This window comes from Montipora foliosa, chromosome 9 (genome assembly GCF_036669935.1).
Source record: "Montipora foliosa isolate CH-2021 chromosome 9, ASM3666993v2, whole genome shotgun sequence".
Classification (NCBI taxonomy): Eukaryota; Metazoa; Cnidaria; class Anthozoa; order Scleractinia; family Acroporidae; genus Montipora; species Montipora foliosa.
The window spans coordinates 5,369,626-5,382,780 of record NC_090877.1 but is presented as its reverse complement, the minus strand read 5'-3'; the positions used below and the strand labels follow the sequence as shown (position 1 = coordinate 5,382,780).

The 13,155-nt window shown below is 38.4% G+C and overlaps 1 protein-coding gene across 1 annotated transcript; it reads left to right on the top strand.

Annotated features, from left to right (window-relative positions):
• Position 1: 1 nt before the first annotated feature.
• On the top strand, positions 2-7,326 carry LOC137969584 (ubiquitin-like protein ATG12). The gene is made up of 4 exons (XM_068815892.1): positions 2-161; positions 3,195-3,331; positions 4,270-4,332; positions 6,941-7,326. The coding sequence occupies exons 1-4, from the start codon at positions 17-19 to the stop codon at positions 6,998-7,000; spliced, it is 405 nt and encodes a 134-aa protein (XP_068671993.1). The 5' UTR covers positions 2-16; the 3' UTR covers positions 7,001-7,326.
• Positions 7,327-13,155: the final 5,829 nt, after the last annotated feature.

Here is a 13,155-nt window from a genome sequence, read left to right as displayed (position 1 = left end):
ACTTCGGAAATTCAAAATGGCGGACGCGGGAGGAGGAGAAGGAAAAGAAGCAGATCCGCCCGAAGTACAAAGAAAAATATCAGAACCAATGCAACCTGCAAATAATCAAACCTCCCAAGCGCAGGGGACTGATTGCTCCAAGAAGTCGTCTAAAAAGAAAGGTAAGGTGAAGCCACCGAAAAAGAAAGTAGAATTATTGATTTGCGGAAATAATGCACCGGTCAACGGAAATCCCCGCCTGTAACCCCAGCACCTTCTCGCAATCCAGGGCGATCAAACTGGAAAATGCCCAACTATTGAGACAACCCCACCTCCAAGGGACTCATCTCTTCAAAAGAGAAGTCACTTTTGTTTTACAAACTTCACACATTTTCAACTTGCTTCCAGCTTGCAGTCTTTCAAATTTGCCTTTGGAGTCCAGAACTACATCATTGCATACCTGCCAACTCTCCCGGTTTTCCCGGGAGTCTCCAAGTTTTTCATCAAATCTCCCGGTCTCCTGGTTAGAGCACCAAATCTCCCGGGAAATACCTATCGTGGCCGTTTTCAACATTTTTTCATTAATTTCGTTATCTTTGAGACGTCAAAAAGGAAAATAAAACAAGAAGCAGATTCTAGTGCTCTCATTTGAGCTGTTCAGGTTTGGAAAACGTAAATTGATATAGGCTATATTTAACAAGTACCATAATTGGTCAGAAATCAGCCAATCAAATTGTGCAATATGTGGTAGAAAGTTGGCTTGGCTATGGGAACAATAGCAATTGCTGTTCTAACCGAGAAACTTCGGGAACATTCCGAAGGGCTTCAGGTGATTTTCGGAGAGTATTCAGATATTGTCGAAAATGACATTCTTACAATGCAAAGATTTTTAAATGTCTCCAGACTTTTGTACTCTGGGAGTTGGCAGGTATGTCAATCATTCCTTCTGCGGGTACCGGAGCAGAAATTATGTAAACAAAAGAAACAAAACAACTTCAAATAACTTGACTTGTAGTTTGGGAGAAATTAACTGGTTTTTTTCCCACCCTTTGGAGCACTTGACCAAGTGTCAAAAGCAATCATTTCCCGCCGGCAGGTACAAAACACAGGCCACAGGAGACCTGTGACCTGTGACCTGTGTTTTGTAACTGCCCTTTCCCCACTCTGTCCTGAGTAGGGGAAGCTGGGAGTTTACTTCAACCAATGCAAAGTTAACAAAGTTGTGTTCGATTCCATAGGGTAATCATTTTGAGTGAAAAATTCATAGAACAACTGGGCACCCCAAAAAAGCTTAAAGTGCCACTACGGTGAAAATTTTGCATGTCCTTTTTTCTCTAGATTTTGAAAATAGACGTACTAAATAGGTATCATGCCAATTTTTATCTCAAAATTCCCACGGAAAGTATAATTATTGTAACATAGTTTTTCGGTTTTCGCTGTCCACCATTACTCGAACAGCAAATGACGGTGAGCAAGGAAAAGGCTTGGGTCTCGCGGGATCGCCTGGGGTCTGACGTCATATGCGCAACGTTCAAAATAAATGCAGCTAATTTCCCATGCCGTCTATGAAATGTGAGAGATCACCGAGTTGCTTTTTACTTATAATATATACATTGCTCCTTGATCGCCTTGTTCGCTTTGTCAAACGCCCACGAAGCGATGCGCGTATGACGTCACGAGCCAAGTCTTGCGTGAAGACCGCTTACAAAATATCGCAGGCTTCTCCAATGCCATCCGAGTAATGGCAGACAGATTTTTAGCGGTTTTTGGCTGGCTATTTCCCAACTTATCTCACTTCTATCGTTCCAAATTTAAATGCATTGTATTATTTTGAACATATTGACTTAATTGATGTTGTGGCACTTTAATTAACTAGTTGACTTTTTGTCTTATTAATTCAAAGTCTATGGAACCTCTTGCTATTGGATTTTCAGTCTTAAAATAGCCTTTTTTTGCATTATCCTAAATGACAGTCTTCTAATATGATTTAAAGTTTATGGTGTTGTAGACTGCGTACCAAAGGTTTAATTTGATTTGTACTATTTTTAATTTGAAAACTTGTGATCAGATGCAAATTTAAAACTGGAAGAATCATTCTGCACCCTGCTAGCAGAGCCTTTCTTTTGCTTGCTCGATTTTGGCGTTCTCGAGAAAGGCTCTGCATGAATCGAGTAAGATCTTTTTTGAATATGCGCTGCATGTTGCCAGGATACAGTCTCGAACCCAAGCCTAATATGCCAGATCTCGCCGCCATCTTGGTTTTTCATGCCAGCGGGCTCAATTATAACCATCGGTTTTGTCACTAAACGGACGCTCGCACTGGAAAAACCGGTTTGACGAGAGAAAACAAGATTGACTAGTCCAGAAGTTCGGGCTGCGGCGGCTTCAAAGAGTTGACGCGATTCGGGCAGAGCCTACTTTTCTCCTCCTCAGTAAAGAAAAAGACAAAAGGAGGCTCTGCTCGCAGGGTGATCATTCTGTTACTTAATTTTGGAAAATGAATCCTCCCATCCAAAAAGTCTTCCTGGCAGAAAAGAGAACAAAAATATGAACACTTCAGAAAAATGTGCCTGCAGACTCCTATAATAATAGCAAGTGCCTCTTGCACTTGAAGTCTTGGAAATAAGTTTGCTCCTGCATCACATAATTTAGCACCTGTGGTGGGGCAAAGTGAATGCTGAGTCACCCACTTGCCTGATCTGCACAGAGACATTATCAGCTATCAAGGAGGTCATTATTTTTCAGAGACAACATCCAATATCAATAAATTTACAGAAGGCTAATTCATCCAATCTGAAGCTGATATTTGCGTGATGATGTTAATGTCAATCTTGTGTCAGAAATTGTGTGTGAGAAGAGAGCACATTGATAAATATAATGCCTACTTGTAACTTCACACAGTTGGTTACAGTGGCCTATAGACCTTATTCATAAATGTCGGTCACATTTATAATTCTTTTGTCCACATGCAAATTAGCCTACCAAGCCTCATTTTAGAGCAAGAATTCTTTTCAATTCACTGTATGGTATCGAGGCTTGGTAGGCTAATTTGCACTTCGACAAAAGAAGACCTGGGAAGACCTGGGAAGAATCAAGATGGCAACCCACAAGCAATACCATTAGTCAGGCAATGATGATATATGGGTCACCCTATTTGGCTGCAGCTTACTACTTTTGATGACACTGTATTCATTCATCTTTTTGTTCTCTTTCAGTGGAGGTATTGTTAAAAGCAGCTGGTGATGCTCCAATCATGGTGAAAAAGAAGTGGACAGTGGATGGAACTAAACAAGTGGCATACATCATAGAGTTCATTAGAAAGTATATCAAGTGTCAGCCAAAAGATTCATTAGTAAGTAAAAGTAAATCAGCAGAGTGACCCCGTTCTATGAATGCTCTTTCTGAGGAAGGCATGTTATGTTCCTCTGGTGACTCAATGTGAAATCAAACATGAAACAAGGAGCACCAAAGAACCTACAAGGACTTGCTAATAAGGTCGATCGTGTTTTTTGTACATGTAAAACAGACATTGAGTGAAAACAACCTCAGTGACTTTGAGCTGCTTCTTTTTCTTGATTACATGTACTTACAAAACGGCATATAATTTCTTACCAATCAGTGATGCTATAAAAAATTATTTTTTTATTATCACTATGCAAGAAGGGAAGGATTTTATTTCTTGTGATCCCAACAAATGACCCAAAAATATCAGTCTTGGGCCCAAGTGAACGAATGATTCAAGTTTCTGGCATACCGGTAGGTACCTGTTAGTCTTCTGACGTCCACCATGAGATCAATAGGTGGTTAGGTTAGGTGCTGTTTTGGCAAGATTTTCATACAGAATTACAAAATGTTTTGCCTAAAGACACTTGTGTTCAATGTTCTTCAGGAGCCTTTAGTTTAATTTTTTTTTTTTTGTATGTACAAGGACTGCTGTTTCAAAATACAGGAGATGCTTTCATTACCTGAACCTTAATCCAGTTTGTCAGAATTTTGACATAATTCAACAATAAATAAAATATTGTTTATTAGTTACTGAACACTATTTTTTTTTAATTTATGAGGTGTCCTAGTTTAGGTCCTTGCTAACCCAGGGTAAATATATGTGTATTTGTTCTGATGAACCTGAAACTGGACAATAGGAGTCTGAAAAATTAATAACATTGTCGTTGTCATTATCACCATCATTTTATCTTCACCTTCAATTTACCATAAGAATAATTATTATAATTATCATTAACATTATCATTTTTGGCTGCCTCACATGTTCCTGATGTTTTTGTTCATTAGTTTGTTTATGTAGGCCAGTGCTTTGCACCAACTCCAGACCAAACATTGCAGAACTTATATGACGTAAGTGTATATTGCTAGAAGAAACTATTAGTAAATAACTTAGAATTGAATATCATTTGCTCACTGCATTCAGGATATTGACAATCTAACAATTTAAGCATTGATATTTATATTTTATTTATTTATATATTGATATTTGTTCCTAACCGAAAAACCTTGTGGTAAAATTTAGAGCTTGGTCTTGATTCAGGCTTTGTCTCATTATTCTCAGGAGATTTAAGTGCAAGAGGATATTGAACCAATAGAGCGTAGAAGTCGAATACTGTTTCGTTAAATGTGGTCTATTATGTTAATTTATTTTTATTTCACCATCATAACTATTCTAAAGTGATTATAAATTCATATCTGTAGTTTGTATATCAAAGAACATTTTATGTACTTCTTACAATAGTATTATTATTATTATTATTATTATTATTATTTCGTTCATTCACACGATATGTTGTTAACGTGGTTTGTAAACTATGCATCAAGCCACGACCTATGGCCTTAGGTGTCTAGTGTTCTTTTCAAGACTCTTGCCGTTCCCAACAAGGAGGCTTTTTGTAGTAATACTGTGCAATCTAGTCCAATTTTCTTCAACAATGTTTTCAAATTTTTGCTGAACGTCCCTAGTGCACCAATGACAATTGGTACAACAATTACTTTTCGGCAGGTCCAGATTTTCCCAATCTCTCTTTTTAATTCTTGGTATTTTTCCATTTTCTCTTGTTCTTTTTCCAGCACTCTTGTATCAAAAGGGCACGCGATATCTATCACATAACATGATCTTTCTGTCTTATCAAGAACAACTACATCAGGTCTATTATGCTCAATTTGATGGTCTGTTTGAATTCGGAAGTCCCATAATACCTTTACTTGATCGTTTTCTATAACTCCTTCAGGGTCATGATCATACCACTTGTCTTTGCATGGGATGTTGAATTTCTGACAGAGTTTCCAATGGATAACTTGGCCTACCTTATCATGTCGCCATTATTATTATTATTATTATTATTATTATTATTAACCAACTATAATTTTGTCCAATTCCTATAAATAAATTTCAAATATACTAAATATATCCGCAGTCTAGAATACATTAAAGGTCATCACCATATAGTAGGCCTGGCTAGTTGTCTCCCCCACACATCCCACTTGTTGGGAAGATGTTTAAAAATTCAGATGAAAATTAGCGTTAAAAAACAACGTAGGTATCAATAATAGCCATTAATTATAAACTTCAACATCATACAACTTAAAACAAATCAGAACCAAGTGTGGAAGAGAACAAAATTCAGTTCCCATTCGCTATTGCCAAACCTTGAATTTGAAAAAGGAATTGGGGGAGGGGGGAGGGGGGAAACTTTAACTACCAGCTAAATAACAAAGAAACCTCATGTCAACAGTCTAGATAAAATTTCTCTAATAAGGGATCCACTTTGCCCCAATACTTTCTTTTGCCTCTCCTTTGCTATTAATTCTAGCTATCTCGTGTGCTATTAATTCTATTTCTTTATCGTTATCATTATCAAATATTCGTTTTCATATACTTTCAGTTCCTTCATTCCTCCTCCGAGACATCCAATAACCATTGGAATCACTTTAACAGTATATCCTTCTCGTCATTCTCGTAATTCGAAGCATAACTCTTGATACTTTCTGATCTTTTCCTCTAGTTTGTTAATTATTATTATTATTATTATTATTATTATTATTATTATTATTGTTACTGTTATTGTTATTGTTATTAATATTATTGTTATTGTTATTATTATTATTATTATTATTATTATTATTATTATTATTATTATTATTATTATTGTTATTATTATTAGGGTTAGGATTCATACAGTAAGCAAAAATCTTAATCTTAGGACTGATTGGCCAGACCGGCATTTGGAAGGACTAGTCAACAACACCTTCAAGTTAACACACTTTGAGGATGATATGTACTAGTCCAGAACAATGCAAGGGATTATCGTGCAAGTGTTCCTTCAAATTGTCACATTTTCTTGCCAAACTGACAGGTCTGGCCAGCCAGTTCTCACGAAGGGAAGTGCCCTTGCCTATTATGATCAAAAATTCACTTCCTTTTTGTTTCAGATTTTGAAAGTGTGATTGCTTAACACTTGACTGGCAAAATTTTGAGCTTTGATTTTTATCCAAAGGCTTTTTGAATTTCACAGTCCACCATTACTAACTTTCAAAACTGACCAAGGGTTGGATATAGGGAAAAGTGACGGCAATACTTACTAGCTTAAAATTTCAGTCTTTAAATGCAGCTTGTTATACATGTAAAACATGAGTTTAAAAGTCCGAAAGCCCAAAACTCCTGTTCTGCTTATTAATTCAGCCGCGTACGTACGCACGCATTATATCTTAAACTAGTGAGTCTCTGATGTCATTTTGTCCTCACTCCAGCTCCCTGAAAATTTTCAAGTTAGTAATGGTGGCCCATTAAATAGGAAAATTCCAAATAAAATAAACAGGTGTCTTTTTTTAAATCAGGGCTAAAAACTTTCGTCACTTAGAGTTTAGATAATGTAGTTTTGAAAATCCAAAGAAAAAGAAGAAGTGACTTCTTGGTCATTGTAGCACTTTAACTATGTGTTCTTTTGCTTTCTAGTGCTTTGGAGCCGATGGCAAGTTAGTGCTTCATTATTGCAAGACACAGGCCTGGGGATAGCAGAAAACATCATTTAGGAATACTACTTTTTTAACCAACATTAATAAACCTTTTAGTAAAACACAGTGAGGATGCAGCAATGCATGCACCCTGTTCTTCTGGACCTTGTTACCTCGTTTGAGGTTGAAGGTTGAATTAAGACAAGGCAACCAGGGCTGATAATATAATTTTAAAGTATAGTTTCAATAATTATTATTATTATTATTATTTAAACCAAAACCAGTAATGGATATTAAAATGCATGCCATTTGGATAGAAGGTATGTACTCCCTTTGTACATTGATATTCATGTGCTGCCTGGAATAAAATTTGCTATGAAATAGTAAGATCACTTTACAAAAATTTTTCGACAACTGATAGATACAATGTACTCCAGAAATGTACAAGGGGACTTAGAATTTCCAGCTGTTGGTGAGCGACACATGCATGTCACCTGCAATCTCCCTGACTTGGTGAAAAAACTTGTGGTGTGGTAGGTGAATATTTTTAATAATTTAATATGTACTTATTGACTGAGACAGGGGAAAGTGGGTTCATTGCATACAGACCAAGAGTGGTGAGGTCGGTCCACTAATACCTGGTGCCATTTTAGTTCAATATTTGGGCAATAATTATTTCAGTTCAGGCCATTTTAATTTGGCATCTAATGGGAATCCTAGCAGGAGTGTACAGCTTTTTCCACCCACCCACACCCCCCCCCCCCCCCTTCCCACCAGCACACGTGTTAATGCTTATGACCTCATATGCAGATTTTCTCAATAGTTTTACAATGAAAGCATGCATGGGACCATACGAGTCATGAGATTATATTCTGCATCTTAATATTTTCAGTGTACTGTGTCTTATACTCAGAAACAGATCATCTGGGCCCGGTTCCTCGAAAGCCGATTAACTTAATCCAGGATTAGCGTAAACTTTTGTTTTACGTTTACAACTTTTTGGTGAAAGTTACTTTTGCTTATTTTTGTTTTTCAAGATTGACGTCTTCTCATGTAAAGTTCTGCCGAAAATCAGCGTTGAACAGCATTTGGGAGTAGAGAAATAAACTGCTGGGTTAATTTTAAATCTTAGATTAGCGTTCATCGGCTTTTGAGGAACTGGGCCCTGAATGCTGCATCTGTGCTAGATATGTCCAGAAAATACACGTGATTAGATCCACGGTGATTTTGGTAAATTAAGCCTAGTTTTCTTATGTCGGGAAAATCCTAGACAACCATCCCAGCCTTTGGCTGACACATCGGAAAATCGCCAGACACTTGTCCCATATTCTCCCGATAGTGATTTTGACGGGAAATGAAAAATGCGCCGAAAATTAGAGGATTGGTAACGAGCAAAAAACCATCGCCGACGTCTCCGACAACACAAATTGAGTTTACACATGTCGGGAATGATGGCGGATCATCGCAAAAATCTGGGATTCGTCAGGAAAATAGAAACGCTTCCTATTTTGCCGATTTGCCTTTAAGGCTTAATGGGGACATAGTTTTCGAGTGAATCCAGCTGTTGTTAATGGGGACATAGTTTTTGAGTGAATCCAGCTGTTGCTAACCCTTTCAGCCCCGTGGGGTTCCCCATTGACGAGTAAAATCGTCTGGCGTTAGACAGAGTAAAATCTATAAGTGGCACTATTGGGAGTTAAAGGGTTACTCTGTCTAACGCCAGACGATTTTACTCGTCAATGGGGAACCCCACGGGGCTGAAAGGGTTAAAGGGACACTGGGATTGGGCATGCATCTAATTATGTGCATTACAAGACATAAGTTCTTGTTAATAATCATTTTTAAAAATACAAATTTTATTGTAAGTGTTGTCATTATGAATACAAATAAATAATTATTCTTATTGTTGTTTGGTTTGTTTTGACGGCACGTGTAAACCTAAACCTACTGTAACGGTTCCCGCTTCCTGGTTCCGGCAAATGAATAAAAATGTTGCAAATAACTTGTAGAAAACCATAAGTCTAGTTTTTGCTACCAGTAATGCATTCGCTAAATTAAATAAGCCCACCCCCCCTCTCCCTATTAAGCCCCCCATAAAATGTGCTTGAAATAAATAAACCCCCTGGGGAACTTAATAGATGTTTTACGGTAGTTTCAAGGCCATAGCTCTATTGAAATATTAGGACGTCGACGGTCGGACACCTGTGCAGAGAGCTTGGAATTTTTGGGAGTACCCCAAGGTACTTCTCTTTATTTGTTGTTTATTGGGTTCAGCAGTCACCATCTCCTTCACGCATTTGTGAGAACGCCATATTTCAACAATTTTAGTGCAAGTAGAATGGCAAGGCGGCAATTATTGTCACGTCAACCCTTAGCTTAGTAACCCTTTAACTCCCAATGGTCACTTATATATTTTACCCAATATAAGGCCAGACGATTTTACTCGTCATTTGGGCACCCGTCGGGCCTTAATTACAGTGCGTTCACTGGAACCGGGGCCACCTAGATAATTTACAGTAACTCTTTACTAAAGCATCACTGGTCAACGAACGCACTGTAAAGAGTTGAATTAATAGCCAAGATCCCACGAGTCTCCTTTATAGCTTAGTTGGTTGAGCATCCAAATCCAGCTTATTGTGCGTTCAATTGACCCTATTCCCTACTCCTGTGTTTGGCGTTTTGAAGCAACAAGGATAATAAAAATAGATTTAAAAATTTATGAACCTAACCGCCTATCAAAACATCGATTAAATGTCACGTGTATGAACCTTCTTTCTTGGCGGTTTTGATTTTAGTCCCAGGGGAGGGGAGTGCGGGGCTGAATGTGCAAACAATGCAAATTATAATCGCTTATTCTCAAATGAAACAATCTTTATATAAAGAGGACATATAAACATCACAGGCACTCCTCGAAATTTCAGCCATTACAAACTTCTGGGCGGGTACTTTTACCCCATCCTCCTTTCAAACTTCTTCAACAAATTTTGTCAACCAAAAGATTCAACGACTCTACCCTCATGTTAACAATGTTTTTATCCATTTTGTTCCGTTTCATGTCGAACCCTGCTTCTTCGTCAGCTGCTTGTTTGTTCAGCCTTGCTTTTTCCCAAAGTGCGAAAATATTAAAAGACCAATTTGTGATATATCGTTCCGTAGCCTTGCTTGAGTGAGGCTCCAGCACTTGGCTATGTAGCCTGACTTCTGGCTGTTATACACAATTGTGGTCTCATTCACACAGAAGCCCTTCCAGCTAATTCTGCCAAGCCGACCACATGCTGGAAAGGTCAGACCACAACACCGGGAACACTATCCCCTACTCTTTTCGAATAGTGTGTGGGATGTTTAACGTCCCACAGAGTTAATGAACAAGGGTTGTGAGACGGGACCTCCGGCTTATCGTCCTTATCCGAGAAGACTTGAGAGTCTATCCATTTGCAGATGTAATTACAAAGGCAGCACTTTCTCCTCAGTTATTTAAAGACCCTGAGTGTTGGTCCGGCCGGAGTTGAACTCAACCAACTGAGCCACCGGTGCGCGGTTGGCCTGCATGGACATAGTACGGTACTCGTAAGATATGACATGAAACATGTGCAAACTTAATGACATGCATTCAAATTTTGTAAAAGGCAGAGCTTACAAACTTAGCGGAATCTACATCTACATATTCCAGTACTCGACAAAGTCCCTTTTTGACTTGTGGCTGTTTCTGCTTAGGTGGCCTCATACACCACAAGCCTTTGTAGAGACATCACCGCCAAGGCGGCCACTTCTGCTGGAGAGAACAGAACAGCCACAACACCGGGGACTTTATCCCCTACTCTTCTCGAACAGTGTTTGGGTTCTTTAACGTCCCACAGGGAACTTATGAACATAGAAGACATTTGTGAGACTGGGCTACAGTTTTATGGTCCTTATCCGAGACGACTTGAAAGTCTAACCATTTGCAGATGAAATTACAAAGGCAGCAGTTTCTCCTCAGTTATTTTAAGATCCTGAGTGTTGAACCGGCCGGTGGTTCGAACCCGCGACCTCCCGCGTGACAGCCCGATGTTCAACCAACTGAGCCACCGGTGCGCTATCAAACACAATAAGCTCTCGCTCACTTAATAAATATAAAATGGCTGATACTTTAATAAAATTGAAACAAATATAACAAAATTGTTTCTCACTTAAAAATATGAACAAGTTAAATGTTTGCAGCCCTAAAATCTGCATGAAATACACTTTACAAGTTTGTAACTTGTTTATATTGTTAAGTGAGAAACATTTTATCGAGGACCTTTATTATATTTTGTTTCAATTTTATTGAAGTATTAGTTATTGCATTACGTTTTCGAGCAGTTTATTGTGTTTGTTAGATTTCCTTTAAGTTTGTCCGTGTATCCGTGTTCGCCATTAGTGATTTGTATGTAAGTTTTAAAGTTTGTACGCCTCTTACGGTTAAGTGCAGGTGCCATTAATTAACTTTGCGTTCATTTTATAGGTGTCTGACATAGACTGCAGACTGCAGACTGGCTACTAATAGCGCTGATGAACAGTATTTAAGTCTAAGAACCCATTTCAAATAGCGCTGGTAAGGGTTCTTTATATAGACTTAAATACTGTTTATCAGCGCTATGTGAAATGGGTTCTTAGACTTAAATACTGTTTATCAGCGCTATTTGAAATGGGTCTGCAAATGTCAGACACCATCATTTTATCAAGTTTGCTTGTGCTCTATAAAGATTGTTTGTCTGCAACTTTTTAAGTTTGTAGGCGTCTTGTGTCCATGCCGGCCACGATAATATCGTGTTGTTTTCCAACAAGGCCTTTTCCTCATCGGTAGTTTTCAATTTTCTGAACATTCTCTTACGCAGCGTTTACACGAACGCGGTTTCATTTTTTGATGCGGTTACGTCTTCTGTTTACACGACACAGATCGAAACCGTGTCGATTTGAAAACGCTGCCAAAATTGGAGCGTTTTCAAAACGATACGGTTTTATCTGTCGATTTGAATACGGTTACTATTTTGGCGCGAAATTTGCATTGTTCGATTCAAAATGGTGAATTTTGATGCGGTTTTTAAGTCACGTATCAACATGAAACCGTGTTCGTGTAAACGCTGCCTAAATCCGCTAGCGGATTTAGTCCCCCGGGGTCCAAATCTAGGGGGGTCCAAATTCGCTAGGACACCGGAATACGATATATCGAACGCACCCTTATCAGGAGATTTTTTTCGGCGGAAATCTAACAATTCTGTAGCTCAGTCGGTAAATAAATAACCGGGTGGTCGTAGATTTAACTTCTACCCTGCTCCGATTAAGAGATTTTCTCAGCCCTTGTGTGGGTTCACTTTTATTGGCAAGGAGCAACACTCAAGCTGATTACATGGGGAAATTAAAGTTATCTCGTAAAATAAACTCTAATCACAGGTACCCAGAGCTGAAGATCAAGATTTCTTTGGAGTTGAAAGCGAAAAAATACACGAGTTTTAAATTTATAAAACGCTGCTAGAGTAGCAAGACTGAAACCTAAAATCCCCCCAAAATTTGAACTGAGCACGCACAAAAAACGAGAAACCCCAGAAATGAAGCAAGGCAAGCATTCAAGTCTATTTAAAACTCGTTTCTATTTTTTACTTTCAAATGCAGTAATCTTGCTCTCTACAACTCCTTAATAGAATTTTTCTGCTCTTCACCTGTGCTGTTATGGATATATCCCGACAGGTTTATATGTATAAAGTATGGGAAACTTTGAAAATACAAGTGAAATTAATCCTTAATTGCACGAGGGCACTTTGCGATTACATGTTTATCACATAAAGGGCAAAATTATTGAGAAGCGGCCTGTTCACTAGCATGATTCTCAAACGGTCCACGTCGCTAATGTCACGCACTCTTCTCCCTGAAGAGTGCGTGACACGAGCGACATGGACAGTCTGTTCACTAATGCCGCGACAATAACAATCAACTCAATACATGTTAATACGGTTTCATTCGATTCAAGTTCAGTTCGATAAATCGTTGCTGACAACAGAAATAGCTCTTAAAATATATTTTATATGTGAAAAAAAAAAACAGTTTTATCAGAGTTCTCTTATAACTTCGCTTGCACTAGTCGCTTGCACTGGATAAGCAACTGTTAACCAATCAGGACCAAGTAACCATGCCTTCTTGATTACCAAAACGGTTTAATCTCGTACCCAGTTCTCTTGTGCCGAGAGAGGGTGAGAGAGC